The 23079-nt window shown below is 41.5% G+C and overlaps 1 protein-coding gene across 9 annotated transcripts in view; it reads right to left on the minus strand.

The window, feature by feature from the left end:
- ryr2b (ryanodine receptor 2b (cardiac)) overlaps positions 1 to 23079 on the minus strand; it is an 88366-nt gene that overhangs the window by 27032 nt on the left and 38255 nt on the right. For 6 of the 9 annotated variants that reach the window (XR_008397021.1, XM_053682782.1, XM_053682786.1 and 3 more), the window contains exons 49-75: positions 22515 to 22605; positions 22297 to 22437; positions 21238 to 21401; positions 20670 to 20748; positions 20297 to 20386; positions 20033 to 20170; positions 19008 to 19085; positions 18756 to 18831; positions 18447 to 18570; positions 17475 to 17590; positions 16947 to 17023; positions 16193 to 16314; positions 15918 to 15967; positions 15277 to 15337; positions 13359 to 13582; positions 11315 to 11396; positions 10636 to 10739; positions 8909 to 9232; positions 8081 to 8321; positions 7162 to 7249; positions 5278 to 5370; positions 4565 to 4735; positions 3739 to 3798; positions 1552 to 1632; positions 1249 to 1361; positions 1040 to 1136; positions 547 to 674 (exon numbers count right to left, since the gene is read on the minus strand). Coding sequence is in view for 8 of the 9 variants with exons in the window: in XM_053682782.1 (XP_053538757.1) it covers positions 547 to 674; positions 1040 to 1136; positions 1249 to 1361; positions 1552 to 1632; positions 3739 to 3798; positions 4565 to 4735; positions 5278 to 5370; positions 7162 to 7249; positions 8081 to 8321; positions 8909 to 9232; positions 10636 to 10739; positions 11315 to 11396; positions 13359 to 13582; positions 15277 to 15337; positions 15918 to 15967; positions 16193 to 16314; positions 16947 to 17023; positions 17475 to 17590; positions 18447 to 18570; positions 18756 to 18831; positions 19008 to 19085; positions 20033 to 20170; positions 20297 to 20386; positions 20670 to 20748; positions 21238 to 21401; positions 22297 to 22437; positions 22515 to 22605 (3213 nt within the window). In the remaining variant the exon portion in view is untranslated. The remainder of the gene's footprint in view (positions 1 to 546; positions 675 to 1039; positions 1137 to 1248; positions 1362 to 1551; positions 1633 to 3738; positions 3799 to 4564; positions 4736 to 5277; positions 5371 to 7161; positions 7250 to 8080; positions 8322 to 8908; positions 9233 to 10635; positions 10740 to 11314; positions 11397 to 13358; positions 13583 to 15276; positions 15338 to 15917; positions 15968 to 16192; positions 16315 to 16946; positions 17024 to 17474; positions 17591 to 18446; positions 18571 to 18755; positions 18832 to 19007; positions 19086 to 20032; positions 20171 to 20296; positions 20387 to 20669; positions 20749 to 21237; positions 21402 to 22296; positions 22438 to 22514; positions 22606 to 23079) is intronic. The other 3 variants (XM_053682781.1, XM_053682783.1, XM_053682785.1) reach the window with 3 other exon arrangements.

Below are 23079 nucleotides of genomic sequence, written 5' to 3' on the forward strand. Positions count from 1 at the left end.
CTCGGTGAAAAGAAAAACAAAAATAACTAAATAAATGGCTGAATGATTCTGTTCATGAATGAATAAATTAGGGAATCGTTCAGCGAATGAACGAACGAGCGAACGAAGAACAAGCGGACGAGGAAACGCACGCAGGAATGGAGGGATAAATGAACGGATGAATGAATACGAACAAATAAATGACTCACTGATTGAGTAAATGATTCCGTGGATAACAAATGAACGAGCAGGTGAACGAATTAATGACTTAAGGAAGGAAGGAAGGAACAAACTCGGCAACTATCTAACTAACAAAGCACGAACAAAGGAAAGAAGAAGCAAAGCAGGAAGAGATGAAGAAAGGGAGGAAGCAAGAAAGGAATGAAAGAAGAAAGGGAAGTATGGCAGGGTTAAATCTTTTAAAATTGTTTTATAAGAGTACGATGCTGTTTCGGTTCAAACAAACACACAAACACACACTGTCTTTCTCAATTTTCTCACATTTTAATCAAAGCTACACACACACACACACACACACACACACACGAGGAAGCCATCAACACACACCTCCTCTCTGTCAGGGCACTTTGGTGGAAGAGAGTAATGAGCTGATAAAGAGGGTCGATCTTTTTGCTTTCCGCCGTTCCCTCACTCCGTCCCTCTTCCTCTACCACGCTCCCTCCATCTCCTGCTTTCTGGAATCAAATAAAAGATTCATGAGCATCGGATCCAAATCAGCAAACCTGCAGTTTTCTAAACCTGTGGTGCAGCAGCTCTGGGTCATGTTTGGGGAACTGATGGTATGATTATCATTAACCTTAAGACTGACTTATTTTTTTATTATTATTATTATTATTATTATTATTATTATTATTATTATTATTATTATTATTATTATTATTACTATTAATACATTTTTAAAGAAAAACCTTGTTGAAGCAGTACAGGTGAATGCAGGAGTCAGTACAAACACACAGTGTTTGGAAACACTGCTAATGTGTGTGTGTGTGTGTGTGTGTGTGTGTGTGTGTGTGTGTGTGTGTGTGTGTGATAAACTCACAGCTAAATCTTCAATCAGCTTCTCCTCATACAAGTCGTCTTCTCCCTCCACCCAAATCCTCCTGTAGCTCTGCAGAAACAAATTCACCGCCCTGTGCCTGCGTCAACACACAATATTAGTGTAAGTAAGTGTGTGTGTGTGTGTGTGTGTGTGTGTGTGTGTGTGTGTGTGTGTGTGTGTGTGTGTGTGTGTGTGTGTGTGTGTGTTACCGTGGCAGGTTGTATAAAGGAGTCATCCTGAAGCAGGCCACTATGGCTCGTTTCCTCTGTTTAGAGAGCAGTTTCTGCCACACAGCTCTCTTACTGCCCTGAGGAGACTCCACCTGCACAACACACACACACACACACACACACACACACACACACACACACACACACGATGAATTAATTAAATAATTAGGAGAACTAAATGATGTGAGAATAAACAAACAGCTCACAGGATGAATGAGTAAAAATGATAAAAGAGCTGATGAACAAATTGGCAGATCTAATGACCCTGAAGATCTCTCGTACCTGATCCAGATAGAAAAGCACACGGGCCACAGCCAAAACACCTTCAACACGACGTTCATCCAGTAAAGAGTGAGAAACATCCTAAAGAGAGAGAGAGAGAGAGAGAGAGAGAGAGAGAGAGAGAGAGAGAGAGAGAGACAGAGAGACAGAGAGACAGAGAGAGAGATAGAGAAAGAGGGAGAGAGTGAGAAAGAGACAGAGAGAGAGGGAAAAAAGAAAGAGAGAAAGAGAGAGAGAAAGAGAAAGAGAGAGATAGAGAAAGAGAGAAAGAGAGAGAGAGAGAGAGAAACAGAGAGAGAGGAAGAAAAAGAGAGATAAAGAGAAAGAGAGAGAGAAAGAGAAAGAGAGAGAGAAAGATAGAGAAAGAGAGAAACAGAGAGAGAGGAAGAAAAAGAGAGATAAAGAGAAAGAGAGAGAGAGAAAGATAGAGAAAGAGAGAGACAGAGAGAGAGAGAAAGTGGGTGAGAGAGAGAAAGAGAAAGAGACAGAGAGAGAAAGAGACAGCGAAAGTGAGAGAGAGAGAAAGACAGAGAGAGAAATAGAGAGAGAGAAAGACAGAGAGAGAGATAGAGAGAGAGAAAGACAGAGAGAGAGATAGAGACAGCGAAAGTGAGAGAGAGAGAGAGAGAGAGAGAGAGAGAGAGAAAGAGAGAGATGTGCTTTAAAAAGAGATAGGGGTTTCAGTTCAGTTTCTCTCATTAACATTAAAAAGAAATGTCTAAGTATCACGTTCTACTAATAATAAAGAAAATACTTGAGGGGGGAAAAAGCCTGCCACTACCCCCGAGGACAATAAGGACAATCGATATATAAATCAATATAGAAAATCATGTTTATGGAAAATTAAAGCCACTCCCAAGAGAGAAAGGAAGGAAAGAAACTGGGGAAATGTACAGTGGATCTAAAAAGTCTACACACCCCTGTTAAAATGTCAGGTTTTTGTGACGTAAAAAAAAATGGAACCAAGATCAATCATATCAGAACCTTTTCTCGCTTTACTGTGAAATTTTAAACTATTAATTCAAGTGAAAAACAATAAGAATCGTTTTAGGGGGGGAAATAAATAAATGTGCAATAACCTGGTTAAACAACTGTGCACTCCCTTTTATAACTGGGAATGTGGCAGTGTTCAGAATGAGCCAATCACATTCAAACTCATGTTAAATATTCATCAGAGTACGGGATCTCACTGCTGAAAAACATCAATCAGGAGAGGGTTGGAAACAATTCCCAAGGCATTGGATATACCATGGGACACTGTAAAGACAATAATCAACAAGTGGAGAAAAAATGTCATGACAGTGACTCTCTAAGAACGGGACGTCCCTCTAAAATTGATGAGAAGATCAGGAGAAAACTGGTCAGGGAGGCTGTCGAGAGGTCTTCAGCAACATTAAAAGAATTGCAGCCATTTCTGACAAGTACTCATTGCTCCCTACGTGTGACAACAATCTCCCGAGTCCTTCATATCTCTGGGCGATGGGGTTGGGTGACAAGATGGAAGCCTGTTTTAACCAATAAATGAAAACGTCCAATCTCCCAAAACCATGTGGAATAATGTCTTACGGTCTGACGAGACCAAAGGTGAACTTTTTGGCTATAAAACTAAAAGATATGTTCTTCACACAAAAAAACAACAACAAAAAACCACAGCACATCACCAAAATAGACCATCCCCATGGTGAAGCACGGTGGTGGCCGCGTCGTACTTTGGGGCTGTTGTTCTTCAGCTGGATGGAACTGGGGCTGTAATCAGGGTGGAGCGAATCACGAAGAGCTCCGAATACCAGTCGGTTTTGGAGCAACACCTTAAATCTTCTGCTAAAACACTTAAGACGAAGAGGAATCTCACCGTTCAGCATGACGACGACCCGAAACAAACCTCCAGACCGACAGAGGAACGGCTTCACCAAAACGACTGCAAGGTTTTGGAGTCCAGACCTAAATCCAATCAAAGATCTGTGTGGTGACCTGAAGAGGGCTGTGTACAGGAGATGCCCCGCCAGTCTGACAGAGTTAGAACGCTTTTACAAGGGAGAATGGAAAAATATTGTACTGCTAAATAAGTCGAGACGCTCCGAACGGATCGACTCTTACTCAACAACGATTGAACGCTGTGAAAAAATCTAAAAGGTGTTAGTTTAGGGGTGTGCAAACTTATACAACCAGGGTGTTCTACTACTTTACCTGGTTTACCTGTTGAAGGCTGATGCAAATGAAAGCTCGAACTTCCTCCTCCGTATCTTTCTACAAGAAACACATGACTTCAAATGAATAAATATATTGATATTTCGTTTGTGTGTGTGTGTGTGTGTGTGTGTGTGTGTGTGTGTGTGTGATATGAACAATAGGTTTATATTAGCGTGCTCGTTCTAACACGTTATCATTCATTCACAGAGATTTGGAATCTAAGACTAATGATCAGAAGTCAAGACAGCAGCTAAGCTGCTAGCTGAAGAAGGAGGTGACAGCTAGCTAGATTCATAAACAACAGAATGTTGTTAAATATAATTAAAAAAAAAGAATGTAAATAATCGAATAGTTTGTTTACAATATTTACAAAATACACCCACAGGGATTCTGACTGGTGCTGATATGTTTAAGTTTGAGACGTCAGTCATGTCTATTCCCGTTTCAGTGATCGGCAGCTGGTCACGAGGTCCCGCCCCTTTGAGAGCTCGACCAATCGTCATAAAGCGAAGCCGTGCGTCCAGGTGGGACAAACAAAGAGCGTGTCCACTAAACGTCGAGATGTTTTTGTTTGTTTGTTTTTCTATGTAAACGAACCCGCCCACACTACATTCCTTCCCAGTGAAGTCAGGGCGTGGCTCAAAATGACGTGTTAGAAAGCCTGTTGTCCAATGAGCATTAATCTTTCACTGAAATGAATACAGGAACACGTAACAATCACTAATGGACTTTCAAAGAAGATTTTCACGCAGGCTGCGCTGTTGAACGAAAAGAGTTAAGGAACGAACAGTGCGATAATTCGACAAGACATGAAGCGGTCTACCTCAGCGAAGCGGTTCTTGGCGAGAGTAATGAGGTCTCTATCTCTCTGACAGCATCGATTCAGACCGACAGAGAGGAGCTTCTTCAGAGAGGCCACGATAAGAGAAGTGTGTGTGGAGTACCGCTCGTCTTTGCTCCTCTTCACCTTCCTCCTCTCCTCTTCACACTCTCTCTGCAGGTTTTGAATATAATATAATATTAGATTTTGACTCTATTCTCGCTTGGTTAATGAACTTTCGACTCTAGAGACAAAACTATGAGACGGCGACCAGTCAGTTGTCGAAATAGAACTGTAATATTTGATTAATTATTGTTCTAGTCCATGAAATAAAAGGGAAAAAAAACATCGTCGCTGTTATGACCTAGGGCGCCTTTATTTATTTTGCTAGCATGGTTTGGCTTTAAATCAATTTAAAGTTCAATTTAAATCAATCTGAAGTTCTTCTGAAGGATCGACATTATAATGAACCGTAACGAAACTTTTGGTGGGCGTGGTCTCCTGCAGGATGACTCCGCCCCCATCCATAGAGCGCTAGAAGTTACTGAACGGATTGATGATCTTCACACTGACTCTGGAGTGACGTCTTATTCCAAACAGCGCTCTCCATTGAGGGAATATCTTTGGGAAGAACTAAAGACCTAGGACTGTACAGATTTTAATACTGACAACAACAACAACAACAACAACAACAACAACAAAATAAACCCTCACACCTTTGTCATTTGGCTGTTCCTGCTGTTGACCAGGTAGGTCATGTTGTTGATGTCGTTCTGTACTACAAAGTTCTGCTCCTCCCACTTAAAGTTCTACAACAGGAAACAACAAAAAAAAAGCAATGAGATTACATTCAGGCCCTGTTTTGCAAGAAGTTAATGTCGTTAAAAACATATGCACACTTAATAACAACCGAATGAAGGATTGTGTCTTTCGTATAAGCAAAATAACAATTGTATTTATTTATTTTTTATTTTTTGGCTAATTAAACGTGCCAAATACAGGGTGGAGTCCATGCAAAACGGGTTCATTTAACACCTGCAGCCTGTAATCTCATCGGAAAAGCGACTTCATGCACAAATTTATCCGACCGAAGGGCAGGTATTACATTTGTGCACTGCAAATAATGACATCTTAACAAGTGGATATACCTTATATAGTCGTATATAGTCCAATCTATCTAGTATTATAAGATTACAGTAAACCAAATATAAGATTATTATCCATCCATCCATCTTGTATACCGCTTATCCTTCCTTCAGGGTCACGGGGGAACCTGGAGTCTATCCCAGGGAGCATGGGGCACAAGGTGGGGTACACCCTGGACAGGGTGCCAATACATCACAGGGCACGATCACACACACTCACACACCCATTCATACACTACGGACATTTTGGACACGCCGATCAGTCTACCGTGCATGTGTTTGGACTGGGGGAGGAAACCGGAGTACCCGGAGGAAACCCCCGCAGCACGGGGAGAACACGGGAGAAACTCCGCACACACAGGGCCACGGTGGGAATCCAACCCCCGACCCTGGAGGCGTGAGGCGAACGTACTAACACAGAAAACTACAAGCTTGAAATGAGTAATAATGTCCAGAAATTGGTTTAATGGTCTTTTATTTATCTTATTGTAATCTTATCATAAGAAATACTAGACACGTTTGACTAGATTCGAGATATTTTCACTTGCTAAGATGGCATTTTTTGCAGTATGGAAGCCTTCTGCCGGTAAAGTAAACGATTATTTCCTATTTTCCTCATTTTAAGGTTCACCAAATGATGAAGATGGTTTCTGAAATTGATAACAATATCACCACGGTGAACTTGGTTTCATACTCGAGATTCGCCGCAAAGCCCGTCGAAAGGTTAGCGTTCACACGACGTTTTATATCCATACGGTATTTGGAAAAGTTTTCCCGACGTGTCTCGCTGCCTTTAATCTGCATTAACACGTTGACGCATAATTACGCAGTCTCTTTGAGAGCTGAGCTCGCCACACGTCTTTCAATAATGCATGCAATACTTTCATTTAAATGTTAGGGGGGGGGGGGGGGGGGGTTTTGCACTTGATACCAATCAAAGCAATTATTCTTTATAAATCACATCAAAGACCCCCCACAGATTTGTCAGATCGAGTACGAAAATGAATCGGAATTGCAGAAATAGCGTGCGTGAATGCAGCAAACAAACGGGACGCGATTTCTTGTTGCCTTAATGACTTGCAGGCTCTTGCAGATTCTAATATTATCTAATATTCTAATACGTTATCTAATATTCCTTACTGTGAGATCAAATATATACGGTTATTTAGCCCGTTTTAGATGCTTTTACCCGTCTAAAACTCAAAGGCAGAGCGTTTATGCTTCTTTTTATAAAAAATAAAGGATTAAAATAAAAATAAAAACAATCTGCCACTGCAACAATGCTATTTCAAGCTTGAAACGATAAAGCAATAGGTTTAATAAGCTTATAATAGGAAATGTTAAGATACATTTGACTATATTCAAGATATTTACACTTGATGTGTTATTTTGCAATTTAAAGCTCAGAATTTGAAGTAGTAGTAGTTGTAGTAGTGATTGTAAAAAGAAGCTCACATGAGATTTGGCCCAGAAAGTGAAAACATCAGCAACCAGACTGAAGAGTCTCTCAGCATCTGCGTTCATCTCCCTCAGCCAGAGTATCCTGATCAGAGAAATACATATAAAACAGGTTACCAACATCCGGTAAAACAATCCATGTCACTATCCACGGTACATTCTTAAAAAAGGAGGAATGCACGGGCGAGCTCAGCAACAACAAAACACCTGGAAACCCCTGGACGACAACTAAAGAGGACGATCGCAGATGCCGTGGTGTGAAAACCCACTTCACAACAACTAGTCAAGTCAAGAATACACTTCAATGGTTGTCATCAGTGAAGTTTACCATCTAGGGACTCCTTCGTAAACGTAAATACAGATACTTTACCTCAAGATGCAAACCACTGGTAACACTCAAGAACATAAAGGATTACAGATTACACTTGCTCAAAAAAAAACATCGAACATAAAAAAAAAAAACATTTTTTTTAAAGGCTCATCAGTTCTGATGCAATATTAACTTGTACCGGAATGATGGGAAGAGAACAGTATGGAGAAGGAAAGGAATCCACATCATCTGTCAAACATGGTGGAGGTAGTGTTATGGCATGGGCATGTATGGCTGCCAGTGGAACTGGGTCATCGTTCCATTGGCCCAAACACATTGGCCCAGTGTTTATTGATGATGTGACTGCTGACAGAAGTAGCAGGATAAATTCTGAAGCGTATAGAGCGTTACTTTCTCGAAGAGAACGCCCCCTACATAACATCTACGTGCTTGATCTATAATGTGAAAAATATGAAAACGCAGTAAAAATATTTTCATCCATAGACGTACAGAGCTGTCCACGGAAAAATTTATTTAACAGACGTATGAATTATTTTACAGCTTTCGTCATCTTATCGCTTACGCTTTCACTGCGCTGGTGCTTACCTGTGATGCTCGACAAACGGGATGAGAAGGGGATAAACAGCGTAGATGTCCTGCACCAACACCGCAAACTTCTCCTGCACCGCCAGCTCCATCTCTGCCACATCACCACACCCCTCAATCTTCATGCTCTCCTCTTCCTGCAGCACTAACTCCGCCCTCTTCTTCAGCTTTTCCATCAGAGGCAGGATGCGACTCGTCAGGAGACCGGGTTCCGCACTACGGACCATCGGCTGGACAAAACCTGCCAAACGTGTTTTATTTTTTTGGTTTTTTTTATAAAACACCAGGAAGGAAATGTTTATTCCGCTGTGTGTTGCCGATGTCAATTAAAAGTCTGTTAAAGAAAGTTTTTTTATATGCATATTTATATTTAGTTTAGTTCATTCACAGACAACTACATATCTGGTTTGACAGATAATTATTCGAATTTATTCTCAAAAATTCTGACAAAATGTCAAAATATATTTACTATTAATGGACTAATTAACAAGAAAAAAAAATTATCATTAAGGTGAGAATTTTTCTCACTTGGAATGAGAATAAATATCTGACAAACCAGGTATGAAATCATATAAAATTATTAAAATGATAAAAAAATATTTTTAAAAAATTTATTTAAAAAAAATGTTATTTTTGTAAACTATTTAATTATTTTTTTACCTTAATAATAATAATAATAATAATAATAATAATAATAATAATAATAATAATAATAATTAAACATTTTCTACCAGTGAAACTTCATTCCTTTAGGTTTTAATTTCCTAAATAAACAATCCATACTATAGTTTTTATGCTAACAGTGTTAACGTAAGTGTTCCCACTCACCCACAATCCGTTTCATCCAGGTGCACTCGTGTCTGCCTAGGTGGACGTGGATGATGGCGAGGATTTGTCCCAGCAGGGCGTTGGTGTGTGAGGGTGTGAGAGAGGAGCATGATGCCCCCTGCTGCCCCTCAGACCCCAGACTATCCTCTTCACCCCAACGACACACGTAGCTGCACAGTAGAGGAACAGTTACCTCCATGACTCGGGATAGAAGGGCGTGGCGAGCCGCTGACTCCGCCTCCAGAACATCTTCGACATCTGCCAATGCTTCCTGTAAGGAGGGGAGGGTCCAGGACGAATCCTTGGCTGCGATGGACACGCCTACTTTGTCAGAGGAAAATATGGAAAATCAGTGGTTCAATGTAGCCAGCTAATGTAACATGACTTGACAAGAATTATGTGCAACTTTCTAGCTGTTGTGAGTTAGCTAATAGTTAAAAATATAAGAAAATATTTAAAAAATTAGCTAGCTAGCAAACTACTGTACGTCAGGCAGTATGATCTCCAATACAAGTGTTAACTCTAAATATAAAAATCTCATACATATCTAACATCAGTAGCTTGCGAGTAATTGTAAATCAATTTTTCCACAACAACAACTGAGGACAAAGAAGAAAAACCCAAACATTTTGGATAGTTTCAAGTCTTTTTGTGTGGTTTTTTGAGTTGTAGTCGGGATGGGAATTTTGCTGAAACCTGGCAACCCTTACCATGAGCTTCCTTTAAAGCTCCGCATTAAAGTGCACCTATTATGGTTTTTCAAATGTTACCTTCCATGTATGTAGTGTGTTATAGAGCTGTTTGTGAAGGTAAAAAGTCTGCAAAATTTAAAAAATCAAAGCGCAAAACAAACAGAGTTATCGACTCCCAAAAGAAGGAACCGATTCTGAACAGCTGAAACGAGTCGTTAGTGATTCCAGACTTTACTTCCTGTACTAACCTACGTAGGTTTGTAACAAAAAGCCCCGCCTCTGGTCGTCACCGGCTGCTCGCTGACAGCGGTAGACCGATCACGACAGACTGGGACGTCTGACCAATCAGAGCAGAGTATGCTCTCTGAAAGGAGGAGTTTAGAACGAATCGTTTAGAACGGATCATTTAACGAGTCGTTTGTGACACTGTGGGGAAAAAAGGTAACACTGCGGTTTAAATTATGAGCACGTAAAAGTGTTTTTTGACCTCGCATGCATGTAAATCTATCGTATGAGACCTTTAAAACAAAATTAGGCACGTTTCAAAACCATAATAGGTGCGCTTTAAAGTACAAACCATACACTCGTGACTTTTTTGTCCTCATGCACACACCTAGACTGAAGCTTTCTAGCAAGCTTTTGAAAAAACTTTTTTTTTCATAATATAACCCTACTCCTATTGTTCGCATTTCATATTCGTATTCATTATCTGCTTAATCCGAATGATGCATTTGTATTTGGTTACATCCCTACACTAAATCCACTTAAACACAGCTTCCCTCTGAGGTCACGCACTCATGCTGTCTAGACTAGAGCGCTGCAATGCTAATAAAGAGGCCGCGCTTTCTGCATCCAAATCCAACATGACTGACAGGTGTGAAGAAACGCCTCTTTGTCCTGATTGGTTAGACATCATGTGTTTATTCTTCCATGCACAGAGTATCAGGTGGCACAGAGACCAGAAGGAAATGCAGTATTGTGATATTATTATCACCCGAGATCAAATGTGACTTAAATACGTGTCTGTGTGTTTACTTTCTCTCTGTGCGTTGCTCATGTAGTCCAGGGAAATCTCGAGGAAGCACAGAGGGAAGGCAGATGACAAGGCAGCGAGGCACTCGCCTATAAAAGGCCTCTGCCTATGAAAAACATGACAAGCAATAACAATAATGATAATTATTATTTTTATAATCATATAGATAAATACCTAATTAAATAATTGACAAATAAAATTTTTTAAAAATATCTAAAATACAACAAGATCCACATGTCTAAATCCACTTTCACTCTCAGTTTAAGGGGGAAAAAATAATAAATAAATAAATAAACAAAGAAAAAAATATGTCAAACAAGATGGGAAAAAAACACAAGGTAAGATAAGAGGATGTGCTGGATCAAGTGCTATTTTATAAGCTGCTGAATAATGAGAGTGGAAGTCATATTGTTCATTTAAACCAAATTAGCAGCGATTAATGATAATTCCCTCGCCATCTTCTCTTCGTATATCATCGTATTAAAGGTTTAAAGGTGGTTTAAAGTAGACGATACTGAGAAACCTCGTCTCTGACTTTCCTACTCACGAAAAATCCGGTGAGAAGAATCTGGCGTAAACTACGCACAAAAAATCCCGGAAAATCAGGTGCACATCCCAACCGTATTCCGAACACGGCTTCATTTCTACATGAGAGAAAAACTAATTGGATCCAGAGTTTACCTTTCCATGAAAGTGTTACTGCAAGTGCCGAGAGTGTAAAGGCTGCGGAGGATCCTGTAACAGGACGCCTGCACTTCGTCCACTGAAAACAATAATAAAAAAGCGCATTTTCACGTCAGTTTACATCCCAATCATCGTTTACAGCCGATATTCATGGTGCGAAAACGTGTCTCTCTTAATAAGTGATCGGTAATACAGCAGGAATAAATAAACATGTTTGGCGTTTCTGTTACAAAGCTGTTACAAAGCTCTGACCGTGGAGACTCCTTCCATAAACGCGAAATAAACACCCTTTTACAGCCAACTTCACCAAATGGACAAAAAAACAAGCCCTTGTGAGTGTGCTGTTACTATAGAAACGATGGTGTTTTGGAAGGGGTGCATTCATACAAACTAATCAGCACCTTCTGACCAATCAGAATCCAGAATTTAACAGCGCTGTGGCAGAACAGTACATAATGCACCGTATAGAAATTTAATAAAGAGCGATATATCTTTAAAAGCTTTGTTCTGATTGGTCGGAGAACTACAGACACGTAGAACCTATACAGTAGTAAGTTCCCAAAATAAAAATTCCACACAGACGTGTGTCAGAAGTCTCTCACGGTGCTTCCCGGGTCACGACCCTCCGTCTTTTCGACCTAAAACGAGCGTCACGAGAGATTTGTTCTGTCCAAATCAAATGTAAATCCTGTTTAAATCGTGGCCTGGGGAATGCGTCCGATCTGACTGAAATCAGGTGTGTGTCTGAGGCTTTGAAACGTTTGTCCTGTGCTCCCGGACTCACTCGTTAGCATCTCATTTACGAACACACGGACAATCTGCACGCTCTGTATGAATCTGAGCAGCGCCGGAGCTCTCCCGGGATTGGGGATTCGGCTCAGCGGTCAGCTCTCGTGGTCTTACGGAGCTTACGGAGGATTTCCCTAGATGCTGTCAGAATGGGTCCATTTGCAATTTTATTTAATAGTGAAGTGCAACGGGGTGCAAAGAGACCGAAAAAGGCTTAGCGGGATCGAGTTCGCTTCGTCTTCAGTCATCGGTAACCACTTAATTGAAATTTCGGATCGTTATTAAGCGGATTCAGTGGACGCGGATTAAGAGTATGATAATTAGTTCATTATTTACATGGGAGGAATTTCAGTCGAAAGGTAATCCGGAAAGTAAAATGAGAGTTGAGTTAAGTGTGCCGAGTGAGGATTTAATTCCGCGCCACTGCCTGTTCCTTTATAGTCTACAAAAATTCACCTTCAACTCTCTCGCTCAACTGAATCCGAACACATCTACTTCCTGTTTGCCGATCACATACGCAGTGTATTTAAGTGCTTTCAGGAATTTACTTTTTTTTTTAAATATTTTTTTATTTTAAGCCTATGAATACTGAGGGTGGTAGCCATGTTGATAAATGAAACCAGATTTGCATGGATTAATGTGATCTGTCACGATCTCACCAGCAGATGGCACTGCGGGATCGACGAGATTACGGTATGAGAAGTGTTTCCAATGGACACGTGCCTTTGTTTTGGTTTTGTTCTCTTCCTGTTCAGGCATTGGTTGATATTCGAGGGTGTGTCATTATTGGTCCCAGCTGTCTATGTTCAAGCGTGATTATGTTTGTTATTTAAAGCCCTCGCGCCGCTGTGCACTTCGTATTATCGAATTATTATTTCGAAACCGCATTAACTGAATAAGTGAATGTAAAGGTGAAGACGTTTAAGTATGCTAAGCGGTCGTGTTTTCGTGTCCTGTTCTTGTTCCATGCCTCGCATCCAGTTTCATGTTTAAACCTCGATTATCTATTCCAGTCCAGACCGCGTTTCACGTTTATTGACTTCAGTTTAAGAATAAAGACTTTGATCTGCGTTTGCTTCTACTTATAGTCTCACTCCGTAACATGATAATTACAACTTATTCATGCAGGAATATTTAGGTAGTATACTAGAATATACTCGTAGGTCTCCGTTTGAGTTATGACTTCATTGATGAAATCCAGCAAAATCTGTAAACATGTGTTACTTGCCCAGTAAATCCCACCATGACGTACCCATGAGGTCGAGTGAGCTCTGGCCGTGAGCTGTATGTTTAAACAGAGAGGTCAGGACTGGGAGCAGTGCAGCGGTGGTGTAGGTCAGAACTTCTCTATCTCCTCGAAACTGGATGACCCCCGGGGTCACGCTGTCTACCGCCAGCTCCAAATCCACCGCCGCAGCCTCGAAGAATGAGTGCAGGGCTGAACGCACACATTCCGTCACCATCTTCATCGCTACCCTGTACATTAAATAAATAAGTCATATTAGACCATGCTAAACGCTAGTCGCTAGTAGTTTTATTCACCATTAACCACGTCATCGTCGTAGAACTGTTCGTTAGCATTGTGTGCTAACGTCGTTGTGACCCACTGAATAACTTTTTAACATGGAAGTGTTTTGAAGAACATATTGGAGAATGGCTGAAAACAAGCTGACTATCTACAGTGCCTTGAATACGTATTCACTCAGCTTGAACCTTTCCACACTTTGAATGGTGACAACCGAGAAGTGAAGTGGAATTAATGGAGATTAGATTCCGTAAATCTACACAGAATATGCCATAATATTGAAGTGTTTGTATATTTTTAGATATAGTCTTAAAAAAAAAAAAAGTTTAGCATGAACTAAACGCCTCGAGAACATCATTCCCATAGCGAAGCATGGTAGTGGTAGCATCATGTTTTGCAGATCCCATCCATCAGCGGGAATGGAAAAACCATCAGCATTGAGGTCAAATGCTTAGACCCAAACACAGGGCATTTCTGGAAGACTTGAGACTGGGACAGAGCTTTACCTTCCAACAAGAAAGCGATCCTAAGCATACTTACAGAGCCACACTGAACGTGTTAGAACGTGCGGCCCGGTCACATTCAGGTCCAGACCTCAATCTGATTGAGAATCTGTGGCAAGACTTGAAAATCGCTGGACTCTATTCAACCTGACAGAGCTTGAGCAAATTTGCATAAAAAGAAAGGGCAAAGTTAGCCGAGAGTCACATATTCTGGTACAGTAGCTCTACCTACACTTAAATTACAGCTTAAGTAGTTCTATCAAGTATTAAACAAAACGGTTTTGGGGTTGTTGTTTTGTTTTTGTTTTTTATTTACCTATTGTGCAAATCATATAGTACATACCCCAGTTTAATTCCATTTCAGTTACAAAATGTAGAAAATGTCCATGGGGGGTGAATACTTGCGCAGAGCAACCTATACTATCATTAATTGTCCGATGAATGATTTATAAGCATTGTGAGATGTTCCTGCAAAGCACTCAAGAGACAAAATCTACAGTTACATAAATGAGATCATGCTACCTGATCCCTGCTAGTCTTGCCTCCTTGTTAGCATTTTAGCATGAAGTCAACTAGGACACAAGAATTGTATTGTATAGAGTAGGAAAATACATACAGTATTTCTTTCTTCCAGGAGTTGGAAGGATCTAGTCGTCAGTTATTTCGCTAACAGCTGGATGTATTGTGTCTAATGTCTCCTGAGCGATAGACGGCATCTTCGAGCTAACCGAGCACACCTTAAAGTTGTTCTTCTTTCCCAAATCCGCCTTTTCCTTCTCCTCAGGAACAAGAAGTCACGCCAAAACCAGAACTAGTCAGACGGAGTCGATTTTTACGGCAGGTTTACCTCAGGAGTCAGCTTGAGGTCACTGACAGGAAACATCTCGAAAATTAAAACCCCGCCTGCACTACCCTCGACCTTGATTTCCGCCTTACCTGCTCTAGCCTGTTTACCTGATGGCCTAACCTCTGCCTGTCTCTGTTCTTGTCTTTGCCTTGCTCTCTGGATGATATCCTCTTCAATAAAAGCTCTCAACTGAAAGCGATTACATCCGTCCTAAACCCTCACCACATGGCCGTTTGTACAATGCGAAGCTTAAGCGAGACAACAAGCTGGTTAGCACGACGAAGTGACCACCTACTTCGCGTCCAGAGAGCGTGCCAGGATCTGCAGACAGCTCACCACACACCGAGCATCTTTACCTGAGAACATCAAATAAAAATTCATCCTGATGATAATAACTCAAACCCAGTCCGCATTGAGATATCCTATATTATTGGGGGGGGGGGGGGGGGTCAAGTTGTACATGTGACTAGCATTCAATACTATGCAAATTACGTCATAAAATATGTTTAACAACATGCACAGTCCTGTCATCGTGGACATTTAAGAACACTTCAAATGAAACCCTAAAAAAACAACAACATGTTTTATTATCTTGAGTGTCTCTTGATACAAACGGGCTTATTTGCGCTTGTTTCGCATTTAATCGCAGTTTAGCTAGCTATCTGACGGGCGGGATATGTAGCCGAGGCATTACTTGTCTATCTATCTATCTATGTATGTCATATTCTGTAACGAATTAACGACCGTCCCGTGCGTGAAAAACCGTTTCGAAGCACCGACACTGGAGACTCCTTCCATAGATGTCAAACAACCAAATCATCTCAATTTAAAATATGCGTGTAAAAGTGAGGTACAATACAGGCTGAAATACCGAAGTACCGTAGGAGAGTGAAAAATGAAGTGCGCGAGTATGATTCTCTTGTGCCGGCCTCTTACCGAACAGAGAAATCCTGCGTCTGGTGAGAGCTGCCAGCGTACAGAACAACCTGAGGAGGAAGAGAGAAAGAATATGTGGAAGAACGGGGGGGGGGGGGGGGGGGGGGATGGGGGAGGAGACGGATGCAGGTTCAAACGCGTAATGACGGAGAAAACCATGAGATGTAGGACATGAGAAGGAAGACGCAGATGTACTGTATGATCAGCCAAACACACACACACACACACACACACACACACACACACTTATGTCTGCTATAAAAGTGGTTCATTACCTAGAAACCATCTCTCTCTCTTTATTGGAAGCGTGTGCGGTGCTGCTAAGAGAACACATCGCACTGGGCAGGAAGTAGAGATGATGGTTTTTAAAATAGTGATCAATTAGCGGTAATAAAACCTAAAAGGAGAAAGAGAGAAAGTGTGTGTGAGAGGTTTTATAACATTTAGCCATCATTAGAGCTGCGCACTATATCACGCTTATTATCATTACTGGAACATTGCAAATATGGCTTGGTGTGTGTATGTGTGTGTCGGGACGTTCGCCTCACACCTCCAGGGTCGGGGGTTCGATTCCCACCGTGTCCCTGTGTGTGTGGAGTTTGCGTGTTCTCCCCGTGCTGCGGGGGTTTCCTCCGGGTACTCCGGTTTCCTCCCCCAGTCCAAACACATGCACGGCTCCGTAGTGTATGAATTTGAGTGAATATGAGTTACTGCGCCCGGGGGCGTGTCTTGACTCGGTCTTGCCACTGGATCACGGTAGTCACTGGGAAGTGAGAGCGAGGCCGATGCTGCGCAAGTCTTCCTCACTTTAATCCAATTCACGCGCATGTCGAATTCCAGTTTGTGTTCTCCATAATGGAGGCGGAAACGGAAAAATCGGTGTGTGCGGCCATAATTTTCGAATATTTTGTCCCTATTTTTAAAGCTATTAAAATCAAGGAAAAGATTTCTCTACATGCCACTGTGGTGTTTTTTTAGTCTACCCATGAAGCCTGAAACTGAAATACGGAGTGGACTGCATGTACAAACTTTGATGAAGAAACGCATCTGCTGCTCGTGACACATGTCCTCTGCTGTTCCCGGTTGCCCTCTAGCCTGAGCAACCTCTGGAAAGATACACACACACACACACACACACACACACACACACACACACACACATAGGAACTTGTTTTACAGTCATCCCACGACCTTAAAAGTAACTATAAATGAATAAAAAGTACTTCATTACTCTTTAATCAATAAAAAGTCGTAATCATTGGGACTCTGCTGTGGTATAAAAGGAATAAAACGTGTTGTTATAGGAAAATGATCCTCTAATGATTCTTGTCCTATAACAGCGTGCCCCTAAGTGTCCTTCCATATGAAAGTGTTTGACTGGATGTCTTTTATGATAATATACATCTTTGTTCTTCAGCAGTCTCTTAGGAAAAACATGGTGTGCTCTTACGCTCAGTGTTGTTTTGCGTATCATTTGGCACTAGTTTCTATAGATGGTGAAACATACAGAGGTCAGAGGTCAGGGTAGCAGGCTGCAGTATTACGTGTATTTCTCACCCAGCTCCAGCATCTTTTCCTGCACTTGTTCGGTACAGGAGAGCGCCTGATGGAGGAGACGGTACGCAAAGCGGCCCGAGACAGAGGGACAATCGGACTCGGGAGGTTTTCTCTCTCTGGGAGACACAAATACACAACTTCACTTTTTACATTTATTCATTTAGCAAATGCTTTTATCCGAGATTTTATTAGAGATAGACAGACAGACAGATAGGTAGATAGACAGACAGACAGACAGATAGACAGATAGATAGACAGACAGACAGACAGATAGATAGACAGACAGATAGATAGACAGACAGACAGATAGATAGACAGACAGATAGACAGATAGATAGACAGACAGATAGATAGATAGACAGACAGGTGGATAGACAGATAGACAGACAGATAGACAGATAGATAGATAGATAGATAGATAGATAGATAGATAGATAGATAGATAGACAGACAGATAGACAGATAGATAGACAGACAGATAGATAGATAGACAGACAGGTGGATAGACAGATAGACAGACAGATAGACAGATAGATAGATAGATAGATAGATAGATAGATAGATAGACAGACAGATAGACAGATAGATAGACAGACAGATAGATAGATAGACAGACAGGTGGATAGACAGATAGACAGACAGATAGACAGATAGATAGATAGATAGATAGATAGATAGATAGATAGATAGACAGACAGATAGACAGATAGATAGACAGACAGATAGATAGATAGACAGACAGATGGACAGACAGACAGACAGATAGATGGATAGATAGATAGATGCATAGACAGACAGATAGATAGATAGAGAGATAGACAGATAGATAGATAGATAGACGCATAAACAGACAGATAGATAGATAGACAGATAGAAAGACAGACAGATAGATAGATAGATAGATTTTCTCTGATGGTGTTTGTACTGGTGTTGTTCGTGTTCAGTCTTCAGCATGCGTATTTCCGCCCTCACCTCCACACTGTGTATCCATTGATGTGGAAGAACTTCAGGACGTCCCGCGCTCTGTCTCGGATTCGGCTCTTCTCTCGGCCACTCAGAGACTCATACGGCACCAGCAGTGCGTGACTGCCCCCTCCTGGACACACAACATTATTGCACTGTCAATATCGTTACACAAGAGGTCCAGTCTTTAGCTGTTGTTTTATTTTTAACTAAAGCAATGTTGCCTGATTGTGAATACCTGCAGCAAGGACATTCACACAGATGACCATACTAGTTGGCATTTGGAATAGTGTAAGCACTGGATATATGATTAATAACCTTTAGCTTGCAGTTCCTGGAGTTTCTTCTGGGCCCAGATGTTGTGGTAATTTTCCGCCAGTTGTTCCGCCATAGCCTGCAGTAAAGACAGAGTGAGTGAGTGAGTGAGTGAGAGAGAGAGAGAGAGAGAGAGAGAGAGAGAGAGAGAGAGAGAGAGAGAGATATACCTCCATTTTTCTCCCTCTCTCTCTCTCTCTCACTGCATTCAATGAACTGAAAAACAAATTAGAAAACTGAACTGAACAGACTCACATACTGATCCCAGGTCAGCATGATGCTGCTGGTGTCTGCTGGTTTGGGACTGAACATGGAGGTTCCCTCAAATGACAGCTGCATGCAGGGAGGAAATAAACTGCATTTCATTCCAATCTATTACTTTAAACTGCATTTGAACTCAAAATATCAGCAATATCACACATTCTATAGTCCTCTATCGTCTCTTCAAACCATTTTGGTCATTTAAGGCTGCGTCCCAAACAGCAAACTAGTCTACTGAGTGTATGGTAAAATATCCGAACCTTACGACATACACAGTGTACGATTTTTACATACTATTAAGTGCTGGATGGAATTATTATCAGTCTTTTTCTGAATTCCAGAAACTGCGCAGCTCCTGAGCTAGCCAGTGAGCTCGCCGTACTGATTTGGACTTAAAGTATTATAACGGAATGGCGTCGAGTCGTGTTTGTCACGTATAGACGACGGCGAGCGTAAAGATATATTCCCGTGTCGGAAAACGTAACGTTTACGACTTTACCTAGTGTTACAAAGCACTGACGCTGGAGACTCCTTCCGTAAATGTTAAATAAACACCTCCTTAATAAGTACACTTATTTTTTTTAATCAGTTTATATGGAGTGTCCATTACAGACGTCCATGTGTAAGCCGTCACTGCAGAAAGTACAACACGTTAGATCGAGCGCGTTAATATACGCTACTGTAGGAGCTCCTGTTATAGAGAATGAATCTGCTGACCAATCAGATTCGAGAATTCAACAGCGCTGCCGTATGAACTGAAATGAAAGAATATCATGAAGACTTTATAGAACTAAGTTGACAATCTCCAGCATTTATGTTAAAATAGGTGTCAGGTTGCCAGGTCTGTGTAAAAATCAATCAATCAATCAATCAATCAATCAATCAATCAATCGGCCCAAAGCTGTCGAAAGGTACCTGGCATTTAAGACAAACATTTTAGGAAATGTACGAGCTGTATATTTATGAGTTCATTAAAGGTACAAGTTTATAACTCATGTTGTTTTGGAACGATCCATTACCTGGCCAGACTGTGAGATCCTCCTGGAGAGGTGATGGAGGTCCCTCGCATCCCCCTCTTTCGACCGCTCGATGGTCCAGCCCAAGACCAGCATGCTTTTCACGGTCTCTTTAATGGCCGCTCTGTACTTCTCTTTATCCTGAAACCCAGAAACATGAGAAAGAAACACACTAGACACTTAAAAAAAAAAAAAAAACCAAGACAACAACATAATCAAACTGAACAGAAATGAGCGTGTGCATGTGCGTGTGTGTGTGTTACACACTCGTTCCGATAAGGCTCTGTAGGGCTTCAGGAGTGGGTGAACTTTAGAGCTCTCACACATCTGCTCTCCGTGAACCCAACCATTAGCAAACTGCGTACAAACAACGTTAAACACGCAGAGTTCAACGTTCGATACAGAATAAAACCCATGCCGACATGCTGTTATAGGAAAACGATCAACGACGCGGTGGCGCGATGAAGCGGAGCTCCTCCTCCCACCCTGAAGTTGATTATTTTCCTATAACAGCATGCCCTGGTGACGTCTAGTCATCTAACACCACAGCAGCGTATCCACCATGACCACCATTTTTCATTTAGAAAACAACAACAACCATTGTACTTTTAACACCAGGTTATAGTTCAGTGTATCCTACCTTCTCCAGTGACCACTTCTCGTGTGTGTGTTCTGCGTATTTATTCACCACATACTCCAATCCCTCAGGCACTGTTACACTGGGTGGAGGGCGGAGGGAGGAGGGGGTGGGGGGCAGAAAAGAATCAACGAAGTCATTTACCACTTGTTAGCACTTATATTATAGCAGCTACAGACTATTATTCCTTCACCAGCGTCCCTTTAAGGACAAGAAATGTGTTTTTAAAAAAACACAGCTTATGATGTCAACAAAGCACTGACACTGGAGACTCCTTCCATAAATGTTCAATAAACTCAATGGTTAAGACATTGGACTTCGGACCAGAAGGTCATGAGTTCAAATCCTAGCCCCACCAAGCTGCCACTGCTGGGCCCTTGAGCAAGTCCCTTAATCCTCAACTGCTCAGATGTATAAATGAGGTGAAGGTAAGTGGCTCTATATAAGAGCGCCTTCCAAATGCCGTAAACCAAAACGAATAATCCGACACATATTCACTATATAGTATAATTAATACTGATTAAGATCAAATCCTAGATTGTGTATTTAAGATAAATCCGTGTGTGCTCACTCGGACGTGTCCAGAGGTTGAGGACAGAAGCGTCCCTCTGAGTCGAGTGAAGAGTGCGTGTCCAAGCCAGCTGTGCAGGTGAGGTCGACGTGATCAGGAGGAACAGCACCGGACACGGCAACCAGACATCCGACGGACGCCTCGGACGTCTCGGCGTCATACGTCTGGAGGAAAAAAATTTCAAACAGGAAACGATGCTCAACTTTGTATATAGACATGTATGGTACTGTAGGATCGTCACGTGCATGGTGTATATTACAGTTTTATATCAATATATCATTTACAGCGTTATCCTTTCATGTCTCAACGGGTAGCGATTCAACAAAAAACAAGCCATGGTATTTGGGATGTCAAAGACAGAATTATTGGCACCCTTTCGTGCAAATAATGTGTGCAATGACTGATACTTCGAGACTAAATGTCGCAATGCTGCACAGTTTGTTTGTTTGTTTTATTTGTTTTCTGCCACTCGAAAAGTATTAGCACCCCAACAATTAATATTTGCTGCCGTGTGACCTGGAGAAAAAGTAATACTGTGTGTCCATCGTGTTCCGTCTGAAGATTTCAGTTGTAGTTCCACTCGCTGATGTATGGTGACGTTCAGGTGTTGTAGTTTGTACTGTAAGTCATTCCAGACATTACTATTAAAACTTGAAAAATCACAAGAATCATCGTGTGGATCAGGTGGTCGAGCGGGTTGTCCGCTGATCGTAGGGTTGCCGGTTCGATTCCCGGCCCACGTGACGCCACACGTCCTTGGGCAGGACGCTGAACCCCAAGCGCCTTGCGTGGCAGCTCTGCTACCACTGGTGTGTGTGTGAATGGGTGAATGAGACGCAGTGTAAAGCGCCTTGTAGAACCGCTAATGTTAAAAAAGCGCCATATAAGTGCAGACCATTTTCCATTCGTTGGAAAGTCCGTCTTTTTACATTACTACAAAGAATCATTTTGTATTTGTGTGTATTTTCTTGGCTTGTACACAACGCTATTTATCTGTTTCGACGAAAAACATGATCCTCGAGCCTCCTGTCGAAGTTTAGAGCAGTTCCTAAAACAAACCTTTTTGGTCAATGCTCTGAAAACATGCCAAAACAGCTTCCTGCTGAGCTGAAGCTCCTCCTCTGAGGCGGAGCCAAACGCTCCACGTCCACCAGTCGTGCAGTAGTACTTCCAGTTCTGCTCATAATGATCGGTCAGAAGCTGTAGGCAAGAGAGTCACAAAATTAGGAAGAGTAAAGATGGAGAGTTCCTTACTGTAAATCAGTAACAATGAAGACCTTAAGTGGCATCTTGGTGCTCTCGGACAGCCGTGGGACGTCAACCGCTAGACTTCGCAGTAGGGGCTGCAACAGGGACGGCTTCAGTTTTCTATAATACGATATAAATACACGAACTGACACGAAAATAGATCCATACACACGCTGATGTCAGGAGTCGAAGTGGTAAAATACTGCAATTCTCCACTCGAGTAAAAGTGCAATACTGATCTAAATCAATTCTCTCATAGAAGTAGAAGAACAGCTTCAAATTTTTCTCTCAATATAAAGTAGAAAAGTATAAACTTGTGCAGTTGAAAGTAAAAACACAAGGAAGATTCAGATAAGAAAGTCACACCACAAGAGAAAAGTTGCTGATGGTAAATTAGTGCCTTTTTCACCGAGTATCCGAGGAAGGTTTGAAAACGTTAGCTAAGGTTAACTAACAATAGCTTTATTCCTAATCTTTTAGACTAAAAAGAAGTCTGAGAATAAAACTAGAGGTCGTATTCAGAGTCAGAGACTCCAGTTCAAAAGTTATGACAGTATGAACACGTGTATGAAATGAAATATATCTGTGATAAGA

Source organism: Ictalurus punctatus, chromosome 9 (assembly GCF_001660625.3).
Source record: "Ictalurus punctatus breed USDA103 chromosome 9, Coco_2.0, whole genome shotgun sequence".
NCBI lineage: Eukaryota > Metazoa > Chordata > Actinopteri > Siluriformes > Ictaluridae > Ictalurus > Ictalurus punctatus.